This window comes from Kogia breviceps, chromosome 1, assembly GCF_026419965.1.
Source record: "Kogia breviceps isolate mKogBre1 chromosome 1, mKogBre1 haplotype 1, whole genome shotgun sequence".
NCBI classification, from domain to species: Eukaryota; Metazoa; Chordata; class Mammalia; order Artiodactyla; family Physeteridae; genus Kogia; species Kogia breviceps.
The window spans coordinates 170,185,630-170,200,206 of NC_081310.1; the positions used below are offsets into that span (position 1 = coordinate 170,185,630).

Sequence of the window (14,577 nt, forward strand, 5' to 3'; positions counted from 1 at the left end):
GTGTGAGTTTAGCCAAGTCCCTCTCAACACTGGGGCTCAGTTTCATCATCTTTAAAATGGGGACAGTCCTGACCTAGCAGGATGGTTCCCAGGATTAAGTGAGAACATCAGCAAAGTGAGAGGAAAGCTTCCACACCTGGGCCTGGTACAGACAGGTGTTCAGTAAATGTTAGCTGATGCTGTTATCACACCTCCACACACATTCTCGCCCCCTAGGGCACCTGCGGCTGAGCACTCCCTCTCACTTTCTGCACCTTGGCACAGAAGGGCTCAGTGTCAGGACAAAGACAGAAAACAGGCAGCTCCGTTTCCCAGCTTTTATGAAAATTAATAACATTAATAGCTCACAGACATATACAAACACACTGCTATGTACATGGTCATTAAGTTATTAATTAGTCTCTGTATAAAACGTTTCTACATTAGTGTTCCGGGCTAGGCCCCATCAGTCCTTGCGGCATATTCACAGCAGCAGCCCCTGGGCTTGGCCCCTGGGGTGGACACAGGGAGGCTGGTGGCTGTATGAACAGCCCACCTCACGATGGGCACAGGAGGCATCCTGGGTCGCTCACTCTCGAGTCTTTGGCTCCCTTCCAGCTGTTCAGTGAGCAGGCAAGCAGGCCCAGATTCCTCATGTGGCCTGGTGACCCAGGCCCTGTGCATGGTGGCTTCGGGCCACCCAGCAGGCCCTAGAGGATTCTGGCTAGTTCTGTAGAGTCTGTGTCAGAGCAGCCCGAGCTGCTGGCCTCTTCCCTGCAAAACCCAGAGGAGACGGGCTGGAGGAAGCACCCTTACCCACCTGCTTGTTCCCCGCAGGATCTTGGCTCTGAGGTCTTAGCTCACTGTCAGGCTGGTCTAAATCACAGGACGTAGTTTGCTCACTCCCACTCTCAGCCCAGAAACTACTGGTAGGCTTGTTTGCTGTTCTTGCAGCCCACAAGGCACCCCAAGCCCCAGTACCACGCTCTGGCCTGGGCGAGCTGATGAGCTGGCACAACTCACTCCACCCTGCCCTCTGGTTCCGCACCTGAGGTCCTGCACACCAGGAGAGCCGAGAAGAGTGTGGGCTCTGGAGTCAGAACACCAGGGCTCAAACCCCAGCTCTGCCCCTTATCACTTGTCACTCTTCCTGGTTAAGCCTCAGTGTCTTCATCTGCAGAGTGGGAATCATAGGAATCTCTGACACCCAAGGTTGTTGGATGACCATAGGAGATCATGAGTACATTCTCTAAAATGTAAACTCCTTGAGGGCAGGGATTTATCTGTTTCATTCACTAGAGCAATGCCTGGCACATAGGCGTCCCATTAAGTACTTGTTGAATGAATAAATGTAAAACCACTCAGCACAGGCAGGCAGCCTGTGTTCAAGAAATGTTAACTGCCAGGGTGATGAATCGGCTGGAGGAAAGGGCAGAGGAGGAGCTGTCCAGGGAAGATGTGCAGAAGGCAAATCTGGCTTTGACCCCAGGAGGCACTAGTCGAGGGCTTAGACTCGAGGGAATGATGTCCCCTCGTCTACCTCCCTGTCCCTTCCCCCACTCACCTCAGGGCCTGCAGGGCCTTCTTGTTCTGCCGCCGCTTCTCCTCGTCAATGGGGTACAGCTTAAAGAGCAGCAGGCCTATGAGGATGAGGACTATGGGAGCCATGGTCACCAGCATCTTCAGTGTGAACTTGACACGTGCTGGCTGGGAGCAGCCACGGGTCTGGTACCCAGTAAAGCTGTGGGACCCAGTGGTTAGGGGAGTGGTGAGGATGGGGCACCTGGGACCTACCCCTGCCCAACACTGCCCAGACCCCCACCCCACTCACTCCAGACTGAGGGTGGAGATGCCCAGGGAGACTCCAGAGGCAAACTTGGTGAAGAAGACGTAGAAGGAGAAGAAGATGGGCTCGGTCCCATGGATATGGGGCTGCTTCAAGTGGAAGTCATCAATGACGTCAGGCAGCATGGACCTGTACACGGTGGTGGCAACCGTGAGCACGCTTCCACCTAGCAACCCCAGACCCCCACTAGCCCATGTGGTCCGTGTCAATAAGAGTGGTCCTCTGAGAGTTTGCAGTCCCACAGCTCACACACAGTTCAGTGAGGAGTGGGCAACTTCATGTGAATTAAAAAAGAAGGCCCCTTCCTCCAAGATGAAGTAGCCCCAGATCTAGTTGCTCAGCTAGGCAAGTATAGAGTGCAGGCTAGATCTGAGCCCCCATTTCCCACCCTGACTAGATGTGGTTGTGCAGTTCACAACCTGTACAACTGTACTGGGAAGACCTGCCCCACCCCCAACCTGGACCCACAGAATGGCCTACAGGGAGAGAAGCCCCACAGGATTCTCCCTAAGGAGCTTCAGAACTGGGCGGTGGGAGGCTGGGGAACATACCCAGCTGGGCCTATATTTACTTACCAAGGTAGTAAGAAGGCAGCTGCTACACTGATGCCAGCTGCCACAGCTACCACATACGTGACAATCAGGTTACTCTCCATGAGGGCCACCAAGATGAGAAATGGCACTGCTGACTAGGGGAGCGGGCACAGGAATATGAGTCAGCTGGGAGGCTCCCATCAGCAGCCCCCAAGTCAGCCCAGGCTCTGTCCTTCAGCCCCACTCACTGAGATCCCAATGTACACAGCCATCTTCTTGCCAAACCGGGTTAGGAACCACTGCCAGATGGGGATGGTGACTGTGGCCGAGAACTGTGGATGGGCAAAGGGGGCGGAGAGGGAGGTGGGTTAGAGCCATGGAATCCCCCCTGCTCCTCCCAGGGCTCTAAAGGTGCTCCCAGCGCTGCTCAAGAGACAGATGACATCATCTGGACAGTTGAGGACAGGCACCCGACAGCTCTTCAGGGGAGCTGAGAGCGAGTCCCAATCTCATCTCCTGCCTTCTCTGAGCACAGAGCTCCGGAAGTTCTGCCTTCCACACCTTTGCTTTTGCTATGCTCTCTACTTGACCATCTAACCCCGAACCCTTTCTTCTTCTTCCCCCAGTGTAATTGAGATATAATTGACATAGAACATTGTACTAGTTCGAGGTGTACAACATAAAGGTTTGATATATGTACCCAAACTCTTTCTTTCATCGTCCTACCTAAGCAGTGGTAGGTCAGATCCAAACGTTCTGAGAAGCCTCCCTCATCCCTCATGACCTTGGGCCAGTCTGGGAAACGTCCTCTGGCTATCCAAAGAACCATCTCGCAGCCTAAGCCACTTCGGCCACCCTCGGGGCCCCACACGCACCATGATGGCCAGGAGCAGATTCTGGAATTCGTTGCGAAAACCCAAGGTGTAGGTGCAAAACAGAGCGAAGTTCCCCTCCACCAGCTGGGGGACAGGAGAGCGTGGTGGGAAGGAAAGGTAAGGAAACAGGTGATGTAGTCGGGGCTGAGCCTCCATGACATTCCGCATGCTCCAGGGACCCCTGCTCACCCCGCCTCCATTCCACCTGTCCCTTGGGCTTTGTCCCATCCTAAGTCCGAGGCCTACCCCGCCCCTCGTTCCATATACCCCCTCCTGCCCAGGCTGAGCATGGTGAGCCCGACTCACCATGAAAGCCAAGGAGGTGAAGAGGAAGCCAGCAATAAGCTTGATGTACGGGCCATGGCTCATGACCAGCCGGAGGCCCCGAAAGAAGGGCATCGGCTTGGCCTGCTGAGTCTCGTAGGGTTCTGGGGGCCAGAGGGGACAGTGAGGCAGGAGCAGAGGCCCCTCCCCAAGCCTGAGACCCAGGCAAAGGGACAAAACCACCCCACGCTGGGGCCTGCACCCCTCCCCAGGACCCCTCACCTCTCTGCTCCCGCACACCCAGGGTCAGGATGATAGCGCAGATGACATAGATGGAGGCAATGACCCCTGCCGCCAGGAGGTATGCGTTTTGCTGTAAAGAGGGTAAAGGTGACATAGAGAAACAGTCAGTCTGATTTCATCCCAGCTCCCAGCAGCTCTACCCAAGGACCCCGGATCAGTCCCTTCTCTGGGGGCCTCACTGTCTCTATCCGCGAAATGGGAAAATCAGCCTGGGCCTGCTGTTGCTTCCCAAGGCCAAGTCCAGATGAACAAAAGGTTAAGAAGGCCAGGGTGTGGAGTCTGAGAGCCCACAGTTCAAATCTCCCCAAATCTAGTTTCTGCAACTCACTAGCTCGATCACTCTGGACAAATTATTTAGCCTCCCCGTGCTTCAGTTTCCTTATCTGCGAAGTGGACGTGTTAACACTTTGTAGAACAGATGCCCAACATTTACAAACACTAGCCATTATTAATATTTTGAGGATAACGGCAAAATCACCCCCATCGTTCCTCATCTCCCCCACCCCTGCCCTGCCAGGGGCTTACCGTTTCTCTGAGCGAGGTGGCGCTCTGCGTGCGATTGACACCTTCCAAGGCTACCGTAGAAGCATTGGCGTCCTGGACACAAGGTGTATGTGCTTGGCCCACAATCTGCCCCTGGATTGCTGTGCCCAGCACTGTACCTAATACCTCCACGGTCATCCCTGAGCAGGAAAAAGCAAGTCCTTTTGAGGGGCTGCACGGCTTGTGGGCCCCCAGGGAGGAAGGTCAGAGGGATATAAGCCCAGCTCTAGCCACAGGTGATAGGAGCAGCTCCAGATAGGCTGGGTACTGGGGTCGATGGTACCTTGGCCTAAACTCATGGCCTCGCTGTGTGACCTCTCCCTGGTCCTTCCACCTCCCTGGTCTCACCAGAGCAATAAGTTATTTTTAAGATGGTTTCACACCCACTCCCGAGAGCAGGGAGCTGGGCCCACGAGGGAAGAAATATGCTAGGAGGGTCAGGGAGTGGGGGGCCCTGGGCCCCCGGTGGGTGGGACCAGTGGGCTGGGGAGACTTACGAAACGCAGTGGCAGAGTCCCGCTCCCCCTGCTCCGTGCTGATGAACATGGTGAGAGCTGAGTAGGGAACGTGGAAACACTGGTATGGAAGAGAGGCCCTCGGCCAGTCAGGCGATGGACAGACAGATGTGGCTTCGGGCACCAACCCCGGAGGCCTCAGGGACTTCCTGCACCCCTGCCCATACTCACCGTGACCAGCGTCTCAAAGAGGCAGTAGAAAAGCAAGTACCACAGGGTCTGGCCCTGTTGGAAGTCAGGCACAAACCAGATGAGGAAGTAGGCGATGATGGCCAGGGGCGTGGAGAAGATGATCCTGAGGAAGGGGAGGGTTTGAGTGGAGGCAGGATGCCCAAACCCCAGGAACAGGGCCCAGGCTGGACTGCTCTGCAGCCTCACAGGGTACCCGGCAGGAAGGCAATTCCTCCCCCCTGGATGCACCCGCCCCAGGGTCTCTGGGAAGGGACTGATGGTCCAGCCCAGAAGGGCACACTGAGGCAGGGCCCCCGGCCTACAATCCTGAGCATAAGGTATGAGGTCAGACCCTCCTGAGTCTTGCCTGCATCTCCCCATGTGTGAAGGCTCCAAAGACAGGGGCTTACTGTGGGTCAAGGGGCTGAGAATTCAGGCTCAACCTCAGATAGTGGGGCAAGGAGGCAGCGGGGGAGGAGTTATCCCAGTGGGATCTCACCCATGTGTGCATACACAGGAGTCGGGGAGGTCAAATCCAGGTGAAGGCGCTCCTTCTGGAGCAGCCACAGGGGAGGACTGGGCCCAGTGCCTCCCCACATGTGAGCCCCACACCATCCTAGTTAGATCTCAGGATGGTCCAACTGCACACATGAGTATAGAAAGGCAGCAGAGAACCATGGTGAAAAGGCCTTTGGAGCCACACTTCCGGGATCCAGTTCTGGCTCTACCAGTAACTATAAATAACTTGGTCTTGGGCAAGTTATTTAACTTCTGAGGTTCATTTTCACATCTGTAAAACGATAATAGTAATAGCACCTACCTTACCTTCAACAATTACTTAAGAAATATTCAAGTGCCAGCTCTGTGCTGAGCACGATTCTAATGACTTGGGACGTATCAGTAAACAAAACAGACAAGTCATTGCCCTTGTGGAATTTACATCCTAGTTGGCAAACAAAAAATAAACTTAAGATATACACTGTCCAGCCTTAAAAAGGAATGAAATTCTGACACTTGCTACAACATAAAGCTTGAAGACCTTATGCTAAGTGAAATAAGCCTGACACAGAAAGACAAATCTGGCATGATCCCACTTAGATGAGTCAAATTCACAGACAGAAAGTAGGTGGCTGCCAGGGGCTGGAGGGGAGGAAGGAATGGGGTGTTAGTGTTTAACGGGTACAGAGTTTCAGTTTGGAACAAGTTCTGGAGACGGTTGCACAGCAATGTGACTATACTTAATGCCACGGAATTGTACACTTGAAAAAGGCTAAAATGGTAAATTAAAAAATTTTTAAATAGTGTATTCTACCACACACCAAAAAAGCTATATAACGTAGTAGACGGTGATTAAGTGCTGTAGAAAAAAGAAGGAAAGCAGGCTAAAGGGGATGAGGAGTATGTGGGTACAATTCACAACCAGGTGGCCAAGGTAGCCCTCACTGAGAAGGTGACCTCTGTGCCAGGCCTCGAACGAGAGGAGGGAGTTGGCCTGGCAGAGCTCGCGGGGCAACAGTGCTCAGGTGGGAAATGTGCCCCAGCAGGCCTGGGGAGTAGGAAGGAGGCCAGGGGGCCAGAGTGAATGGCGTGAGCATGGGAGATGGAATTAGGAAATGAGGTTGGACAGGAAATGGGATGCCAGGTCATGCAGGGCTCAATAGGCCATGGTGAGGACTTTGGCTCTATTTCACAGGGTTGAAGTAGTTTTGAGACTTAAGTTGATATTAAAATGTAGAACAGTTCTTGGGACACAGCAAGTGTTTGCTGTGATTATCACACCAGGAAAGCTCAGTGGGAGAGTTCAGGGAGCTGCCCAGAGCACTGGGTTGGGAATCAGACCTCAGACCCATCCCTGCTGCACCTCCCATGTGACCCTGCTGACCCTGCCTCTCAATGGGTGGCCGAGAACTCCAGGAAAGTGTTCGTCAGAGTCCTCCAGGTCTTAAAAGGAGGATTTAAATGTTGGCTGAGGGCAGAGGCTGGTCTGAGGCCTGGGAGGAGAGGGGGCCCCAGGGCTCATGAGCCCTGGAAGGCCCAGCCTCTTTCTACACCGAAAGGAGAAGGGGTGCCAGGTCCCAGGTCCTAACGGGGGGTGGATGAAGAGGAGGGTCATGCACATTACACGGCAGCGCTCAGCATGCGCTCAGACAGGGGTGGGGGTACCACTCAGAGGTATCGCCAGGAGTTCCCACCCCGACAGCTGAGGCCATGTGCTGAATCACAAACCAGCCTGAAGGGCCCTCAGCTACTTCACCAAGCTGGTTGCCACACGTGCCTGCGTGGGCGAGGCGTCCTCAGATCTCACCTCCCAAAGGAAGGGCTTCCTCTGCTCTCCCCACCTTGCCCTACCCCACCCCTCCCAAATCCTCAGAGAACCAGGGCTCCTCTGGCAGCCTTCACCAAACACTCCATCCAAGCAGCCGGGGCTGTGGAACCAAATGTGACTGGGAGTAACCCGGGCTGCTGCTGCTGCTTCAAGCTGGCCGGGGCAGCTGACTGCCATTGGCTGTGTCTCATGAGGGGATGTGGCAGCGCAGCCTTGCCCCTGGGTGGCTGCCAGGGAGGCGGGTACAAGGCCCAGTCTCAGGGGCTGGCTCACCGGGAGCCCCAGCAGCCTGTGCAGGTAAGGCAGACTCTCCTGCCCCCTGGCCCTGAAGCTTGGATCAAAGGCCCCAAGCTGGGCCTTTGCCAGGGGCTGGCGGGATTTCAGTGGGAGGGGGACCTCGTGGGAAAGGAAGCTGTGCTGGGGGGCAGGGACTGTGGGAAGAGCTTTGAAGGCCTTGAAGGCCGGAGACCAGGTATGGGCGCCCCTGGGGCAGGAAGGCGCCCACTCGAGCCTGGATGGGCTAGAGATGAAAGGGGCATGTCCCACCCCCCCGCCCCCCAACCACCAAGCAGGATGTCCTGGAGGGAACCAGAGCTCTGGCCTGTCAGCCTGTCCCTTGCGCCTGCCTTTGCCATCTGATCTGTAGCACCACCACCCCCAGCCTTGCCTCAAAGCCTGAGGCTGAGGCGTGTAGGCTCTGTATCAAAGGAAAAGGTAGTTCTCACGGTCCAAGGAGACAGAGGTTATGCTGTCCCTTCTGGGCTTTACCTTCCACGCTTACCCCTCCACCAGGAGCCACTCTGCAGGGGTGCCAAATTATACGTTACTTAATAAGTGCCAGAAATGGTTCTAAGCACGTTACGTATTAAAAAATTCAATTCTCACCACAACCCTGTGAGACAGGCATAATCATTATCCCCACTTTGCAGATGAAGAAACTTGAGGCTGAGATGTTAAATGTCTTGCCCAAGGTCGTACAGCTCTAAGTGGCGAAGTCGGTATTCAAACTGAGGCAGGCTGGCTCCAGAGTGTAACCTTTCAACGATTATGGGGAGTGACGGAGCGGGAGAAGTTAGAATTCCAGCTTCATGGAAAGGAAAAGGACCTTGGGGAGGAATGGGGCCTGGGCCAGGGGAAGCTGCCCAGTCTAGCAATTCGACCAGCCTGGGTATGAACTGGCAGGAGTTCCAGTGCCCTGCCTGGGGCAGCTGAGGCCTTGCTGGGGTTTTTGCATCATTCCTTCTCCTCACCCCCCAGCCTGTGACAAACCATGTGGAAGGACCACAGGGTAGCAGACATGTCAGAAGCCCCGCCTTCTACCACCTCAGAAGGAGCATTTTCTACTCACCAGGGCATGAGGCGGCCCAGGCGGGTCCAGGGGGATTTGCTAATGCAGAAGCCCACCAGGGGGTCTGTGATGGCATCCCAAGCTCGGCCCACAAATAGGATGATGGAAGCAGAGAAAGGATCCACCTGGGATGGGGAACAGGCAAAAGATGACTCCCTCATCCTTCAGCTGATGGGCAACATCCACCCTCACCGACGGGCAAAAGCAGGGCTCCCTCCCCACTTCAGCCTGGCCATTAGGACCCTGTGCTGCTCCCACCCAGGCCTTAAGCATCATTACTTGCCTTGTTAATAATGACAACAACAGTTTCCCAATAGAAGTAGCACTGTGTGTCTCCTTGGAAACTTTCCCAGATATTTCCCCTTACGTCCTCCCCTCCACTGCCCTTGAAAACACTCCCATCTATTAGAATGAATCCAGAATTCAGTTCCTTGCCTCCCTCTCACAAGCCCCAACCACCTGATATCAGAAATAGCATTTGCTGGGTCACCGCAGTGGCCCTCAATTTCCCCATCTGTATAATGGGGTTATGATCCCTATCTTACAGGGTCAAGCTCTATCTTGGATGTGGAAAAAGGAATCAATAGACAAAATGTTGAAAAAGTAGACTGTTACTATCACTACCCATTCAAGCTATCCCCCTCCCCCCAAACCTTCTAGGCCTAAATAGACAGTTTCTCTGAACTCTTCCTCATCCATCAAGGCTCTACTATTGCCATCACTCCAGGAAGCTGGAGAGGCCTCTCCCACACTGCAGTTTCCCCAGTCTGACCTTTCTAACTTTTTACATTTTGACAGCAGTTTCCCCATATTTGCACCACATTTAGGGCCTGGCCCGTGGGAGTTGCTCAAAAACCAGCTGTTTAAATGAAGTCATTTGTCCTTTCTGGGGCTTAGGATTCCCCATCTATTAAGTGAATACAAGATGACTTGCTTGCAAAGTCACCAACCCCTGAGCCAAGCCAGCTACTGCTGTCCAGCTGGGGCATTGTGTGCCAGTCTCTTCTAAGAACATCACAGCAGGCTCCATTCTATCACACCACCGCCTACCCCTCCAGGCTCTGTTGCTCTTGCCAGGCAAGGAGGGGTGAGCTGACCTTGCCAGCTAAGACTCCTGGGGCAGAGACTCCCCTTCTGGATACTCTCCAAAGCCTTCTTATTTCCATCCGCTGTGACTCTTGAGAGGCAGGGGAGTAGGGATTCCCAGTCCCACTTCACAGTTGGGGACACTGACCCTACCCTGGACTCCGTAGTCTCTCCCACCTTGGGGTGATGGAGGAGCCCTAGCGAGCTCAGTTCACTCACCTGAGCTACATCCAACAGGTAGATCTGCAGGAAGAACCCCAGGGCACAACCCGTCACCTGGTAGGGGGCCCCCCCAACTGCATAGCAAAGTTTGTTGCAAATGGACAACTGGTTATTCTTCTTCGATTCCTTCTGGGAAGAAGAGGAAAGAATGAAAAAGAGATCCACGATCCTGGCCTTCATCCTAGAAGTTTCCAGAGACAGGAAACTCTGGAACTCTGCCAGGAGGAACAAGTCTGCCTTGCCCTATTCCCACCCAGGGAGAGTTCACTTCCCACAAGAAATGAAAGGTATTCTCTGTTCTTAAAAATCTGGAAAAGGGGAATCCATACTGAGGAACTAGCACCTAAGCCACCCCACCCCAAACCCAGATCCTTATCAGCCCGTCTCCACTGAATGACTCCCCCCAAGACCTCAGTTCTGTTTCTTTCCAAGTTGGAGGGGAAGCACGCTCCAGCAATGGACCTGTCCCCACCTGGCACCAGCTGCCACAACCTGAAAATCCTCTTGCCGCCAAGAGCTGCCTAAGCCCAGCCCTGGCTTCTGCCCTGGTTCAGAGGCTAGTGAACCTGCCTACTGAGTGAGGGCTCTAGAGATCCCGAAGGGCCCAGCCCAGCTGGCTGTAGGCCCAGCTGTTCCTTATATCTGTCCCAGAGCCTCCCTGGCCCCTGGAGGCAGCCAGACCTTCAGGCAAACCCAGGAGCTGTCCTACCCTCCCTCTCTCCCTGTCCCCCTCCCCAGTTCCCAGGGGATCTTGGAGAGGGGAGGAAAGGCCACTAGGTGCAGGGCTGGACCCTCTCTGGGTGGGGCACTAGGGAGGTTAAGGTTGCCCAGGGAAAGTAGATTACTCATACATGGGAGCAGCATAATTGCTTACCCAGGCTTCTTCCAAGGATCGGTTAATAAAATTAAAACGAAAAGGCAGTCACCTCCTAGGCGGATATCTTTTGCCTGGGATCCCTCCCTGGGGCCGCCTGATGTCATTGGGTCCTTCATTATTTCCAGAGAGCTGGGAATGGGGCCGAAGGTCAAGACGCGCAAAGCGCCGAGCGCGGGCCGACACCTACACTCACACAAACGCCTGCGGAATGCGGCTCCTTTAAGAGCAGAGCCCTTGCTCTTATGAATGAACTTGAGCGGCCCTCACAGCGGAGTTGAGAAGCAGGCATAGCATGTGGGGGTGGAGAGCAGGGGGATAAGAGATGGGGGGACCAAGGTGGGTTTCCCAGATTTCTGGGGTCTCTCTGGCGTCTAGGGCAGCAAAATTAAGCGGCTCATCACAGAGGAACGGAAACCGACTAGGCAGAGCAGAGCCGGGCACCACTTGGAGCCCCCGGTGGGCCCGCTCCCCAGAGGCACCTGGGGGGTGGGCAAGAGGGGGCCGGCGCCTACAAACCTTCTGCATCACTCCCTGCCTCCAGGGCACCCCAGGGCCCTCTCCTGCCTCTGAGTCCTCCTGTTCCCGGCTTAGCCCAAGGTGTCCCAGAACCAGGTTTATCCCGTGACGCCCCCACCTCAGCCTGCCGCCCACCCTTGACCCTCCACCCGGGGTGCCCGGCCCTCACCTTCACCTGGACCGGGCATTCACCGGCTTGGAGGATGCCCGTGGGCAGCAGCCCCGCGGCGGAGCCGCTCTCGGCGCCCTCTCCTTTGGCCATGAGCCGCCGGCCACGCCGCCCCGGACCGGGAGGCCGGGATGCTCCTCTGCTCCGCGATGCTCCTCTGCTCCGCGGGCCTCCGCTCCGCCCGGGCTCGCGTTGTAGTTGTAGCCGCCGCCGCCGCTACGAACGCCGCTGACTCGCTCACTGCACTCCCCACGCGCCTCTTAAAAGGTTGGGCCCTGCCCTCTCTAACTGGCCAATCCTGGAGCTCTGCTACACCGCCGCCAGCCAGTCCTGGAGCCCGTCGGTCCTCCCGCCGTCCCAAACCCCTCTGCAGCTTGTGCCACCAAGCCATGTTCTCCAGCCTGGAACCCGCATCCGGCTGCGCGTTTCCGCGCAACCCCGGGGTTAAAGCCGGAGACCCACTTGACAAGCACGAGGAACTGAGGTCCAAGGCTAAAAGTGACCTATCCTTGGTCCCCCAGAGTGAGTTCTACCTGAGTGAGATCTACACCCCAAGACTTCCGGCCCCCAGGCCTAGGAAAGGCAGGGGCTTGGAAACCCACTGCCCCCTTTAACGTCTGGAGTCAGTTCGAGTCTCCCTCTGCTCCAAACCTGGAGCAGATAGCGCTGACACTTTCCTAACCGACGCCCCTCTCCCCTCCCCCAAGACGGACCTTTTCTTCTTCTTCCTGACATGGGCACCTGTGGGGCCCTCGCGATGGGGAAGAAAGACGAGGCAACGCAGTCGCTGCCGGCAGGAAGCTCCTAAGTTGTGGAGAGGAGTGGGGACCACAGCCATTAGCACACAATGATGATAACAGAGGCATTTTACGGAGAGCTTCCTCCATGCTTAACGTGATCTAACTCAACCTTCATAACCACCGTGTGAGGATGGTGCTATTATTATCCCCGTTTTACAGCTGAGGGAAGGAAAACTCAGAGAAATGAAACAGCTCTCATGTGGCAGAGCCAGGCCTATAAGGTTTTGCCCCATTTCACATCCTTCCCTCTCCACAGCCCCGCGCTATCCCTCTCAGCAAAAATTATGAGAAGGCTAAACCTGTCTCCCCAAGAAGAAGCCCTGGGAGAGGGAATTCCCTGGCGGTCCAGTGGTTGGGACTCTGTGCCTTCACTGCCGAGGACCAGAGTTCAATTCCTGGATCCCTGGTCGGGGAACTGGGATCCCACAAGCTGCGGGGCATGGCCAAAAAGAAGCCCCGGGAGATACAAAGCTCTGGGTTGAAACAATCAAGGAAAGGTTTGAAAGAGTGCTGAATAATCTGGTCCTTGAAAGAAGATGGGGGACTTCCCTGGTGGCACAGTGGTTAAGAATCCACCTGCCAATGCAGGGGACACAGGTTCGATCCCTGCTCGGGGAAGATGCCACATGCCACGGAGCAAATAAGCCCGTGCGCCACAACTGCTGAACCTGAGCTCTAGAGCCCTCGAGCCACAACTACTGAGCCTGCCTGCCACAACTACTGAAGCCCACGTGCCTAGAGCCCGCGCTCGGAAACAAAGAGTAGCCCCCACTCGCCACAACTAGAGAAAGCCCGCATGTGACAACAAAGACCCAACGCAGCCAAAGATAAATAAATTTATTAAAAAAAGAAAGAAGATGGAAGGCCAGACCCAGATGCCAGAAAACAGTCTTCTACCACCTCTGGGTCCCTTATGTCACCATCAGCCCTGGCTTCCCAGGCACTCAAGAGGCTGAGAGGGGGCCAGTTGGCACTGACGAGTGAAGTGATTGCTGGGATGCTCAAAGGCTACTCACTCCTGTGCCTGTGGTTGCTCAGTGTCAGTTTCCTTTTTTCTTTCATAAAATCTGATTGCCAGCAGGAGAGATGAGGTCTGGCTGCCCCAGGATGGCCACACCAAGCTTCCTCATCTGCCTTAGCAGATCCCCATCTTGGCACACAGATCTTGGCCACTGCTGAGCCTAAGAGAGCCAAGATGAGGCAGCTGAATTCTGTGAAAAGGGCCTGAACTGGCCCCCATGGTTCTGCCATGAGCTGTGTGATAGTGTTCTGTCTCTTCCCCTCTCTGGGCTTGAGTTGGCTGAGGTGACTGTACGATCCTTTCCAGCCCTAACATCCTCAGTCCTATGGGATCACACTACAACACAAATGATTTAGACCCCCACCAAACCGTGAGCTCTGGGAAGGTAGGAACCACATCTTTTTCACGGCCATATCCCCATTGACTAGCGGGGGCCTGACTCAGATGTGTTCAGTGATGCCTTCTCAGCCTCCCTCAGGTACAAGCATAAGGGCAGCCCATTCAGAAAAGCCCCAGGCTCCTCCATTTACTAGTTGTGTGGTTGATCCTGGGCAACTCAGTTAACCTCCCTGTGTATAAGGTGGAGATATTAAGTGACTACCTAATAGAGCTGTTGCAGATATGAAACAAGAAAATGCAGGGGAAGTGCTTAGCACAAGTGCCTGGGAGCTGAGGCTGGGCTGGTTCCCCCTCCTGGCCCGATTCCAGACTGCCAGCATAGCAGTATAAGATTCCAGATATGGCCTGACCAAGCCAGCACAATAGGCCTATTATTTTCCCCAGTCTGGACACGACACATTGTTAATGCAGCCTAAGACTGCTGGGCTTTGGAGCCTTTCTCTCCCATGATTAGTTCCCATCAGGTTGTGGTCAACTAAATCATTCAGATCCTTTTCACTGGAGCTGGGGTCAAGTCAGGTCTCTCCCTCATCCTCTGCTTTGTGTAGTGTCTCCCCCTTCTTGAAGCTCACAGAACAACAGTGTCATCTTGCTTATTCCAGCCTGTCAAAATTGTTTTGAATGCTGGTTCTATTGCCCCCTGTTTTCTCTCCCTCTCTAAGTTTAGATCCAGGCTGCTCCTTGCGACTCCAACTATACCATCCAGCCTGCTGGTCAAGGCAGAGCCCCATAACACATCACTAGAGACACTCATTCACCACTGACCGAATCAGGGCCCTGCTAA

The 14,577-nt window shown here is 54.8% G+C and overlaps 1 protein-coding gene across 2 annotated transcripts; it reads right to left on the reverse strand.

The window, feature by feature from the left end:
* Positions 1-303: 303 nt before the first annotated feature.
* On the reverse strand, positions 304-12,207 carry MFSD2A (MFSD2 lysolipid transporter A, lysophospholipid). 2 transcript variants are annotated; one of them, XM_059043936.2, is made up of 14 exons: positions 11,574-12,207; positions 10,009-10,137; positions 8,704-8,828; positions 5,030-5,153; positions 4,841-4,919; positions 4,326-4,483; positions 3,780-3,870; positions 3,540-3,661; positions 3,234-3,317; positions 2,607-2,690; positions 2,401-2,513; positions 1,811-1,954; positions 1,544-1,720; positions 304-753 (listed from the first exon to the last, which is right to left on the reverse strand). In XM_059043936.2, the coding sequence occupies exons 1-14, from the start codon at positions 11,664-11,666 to the stop codon at positions 690-692; spliced, it is 1,587 nt and encodes a 528-aa protein (XP_058899919.1). In that variant the 5' UTR covers positions 11,667-12,207; the 3' UTR covers positions 304-689. The 2 variants fall into 2 exon arrangements, with proteins under 2 accessions (XP_058899919.1, XP_058899909.1); XM_059043926.2 differs by having other exon boundaries at positions 10,009-10,140; positions 11,574-11,835.
* Positions 12,208-14,577: the final 2,370 nt, after the last annotated feature.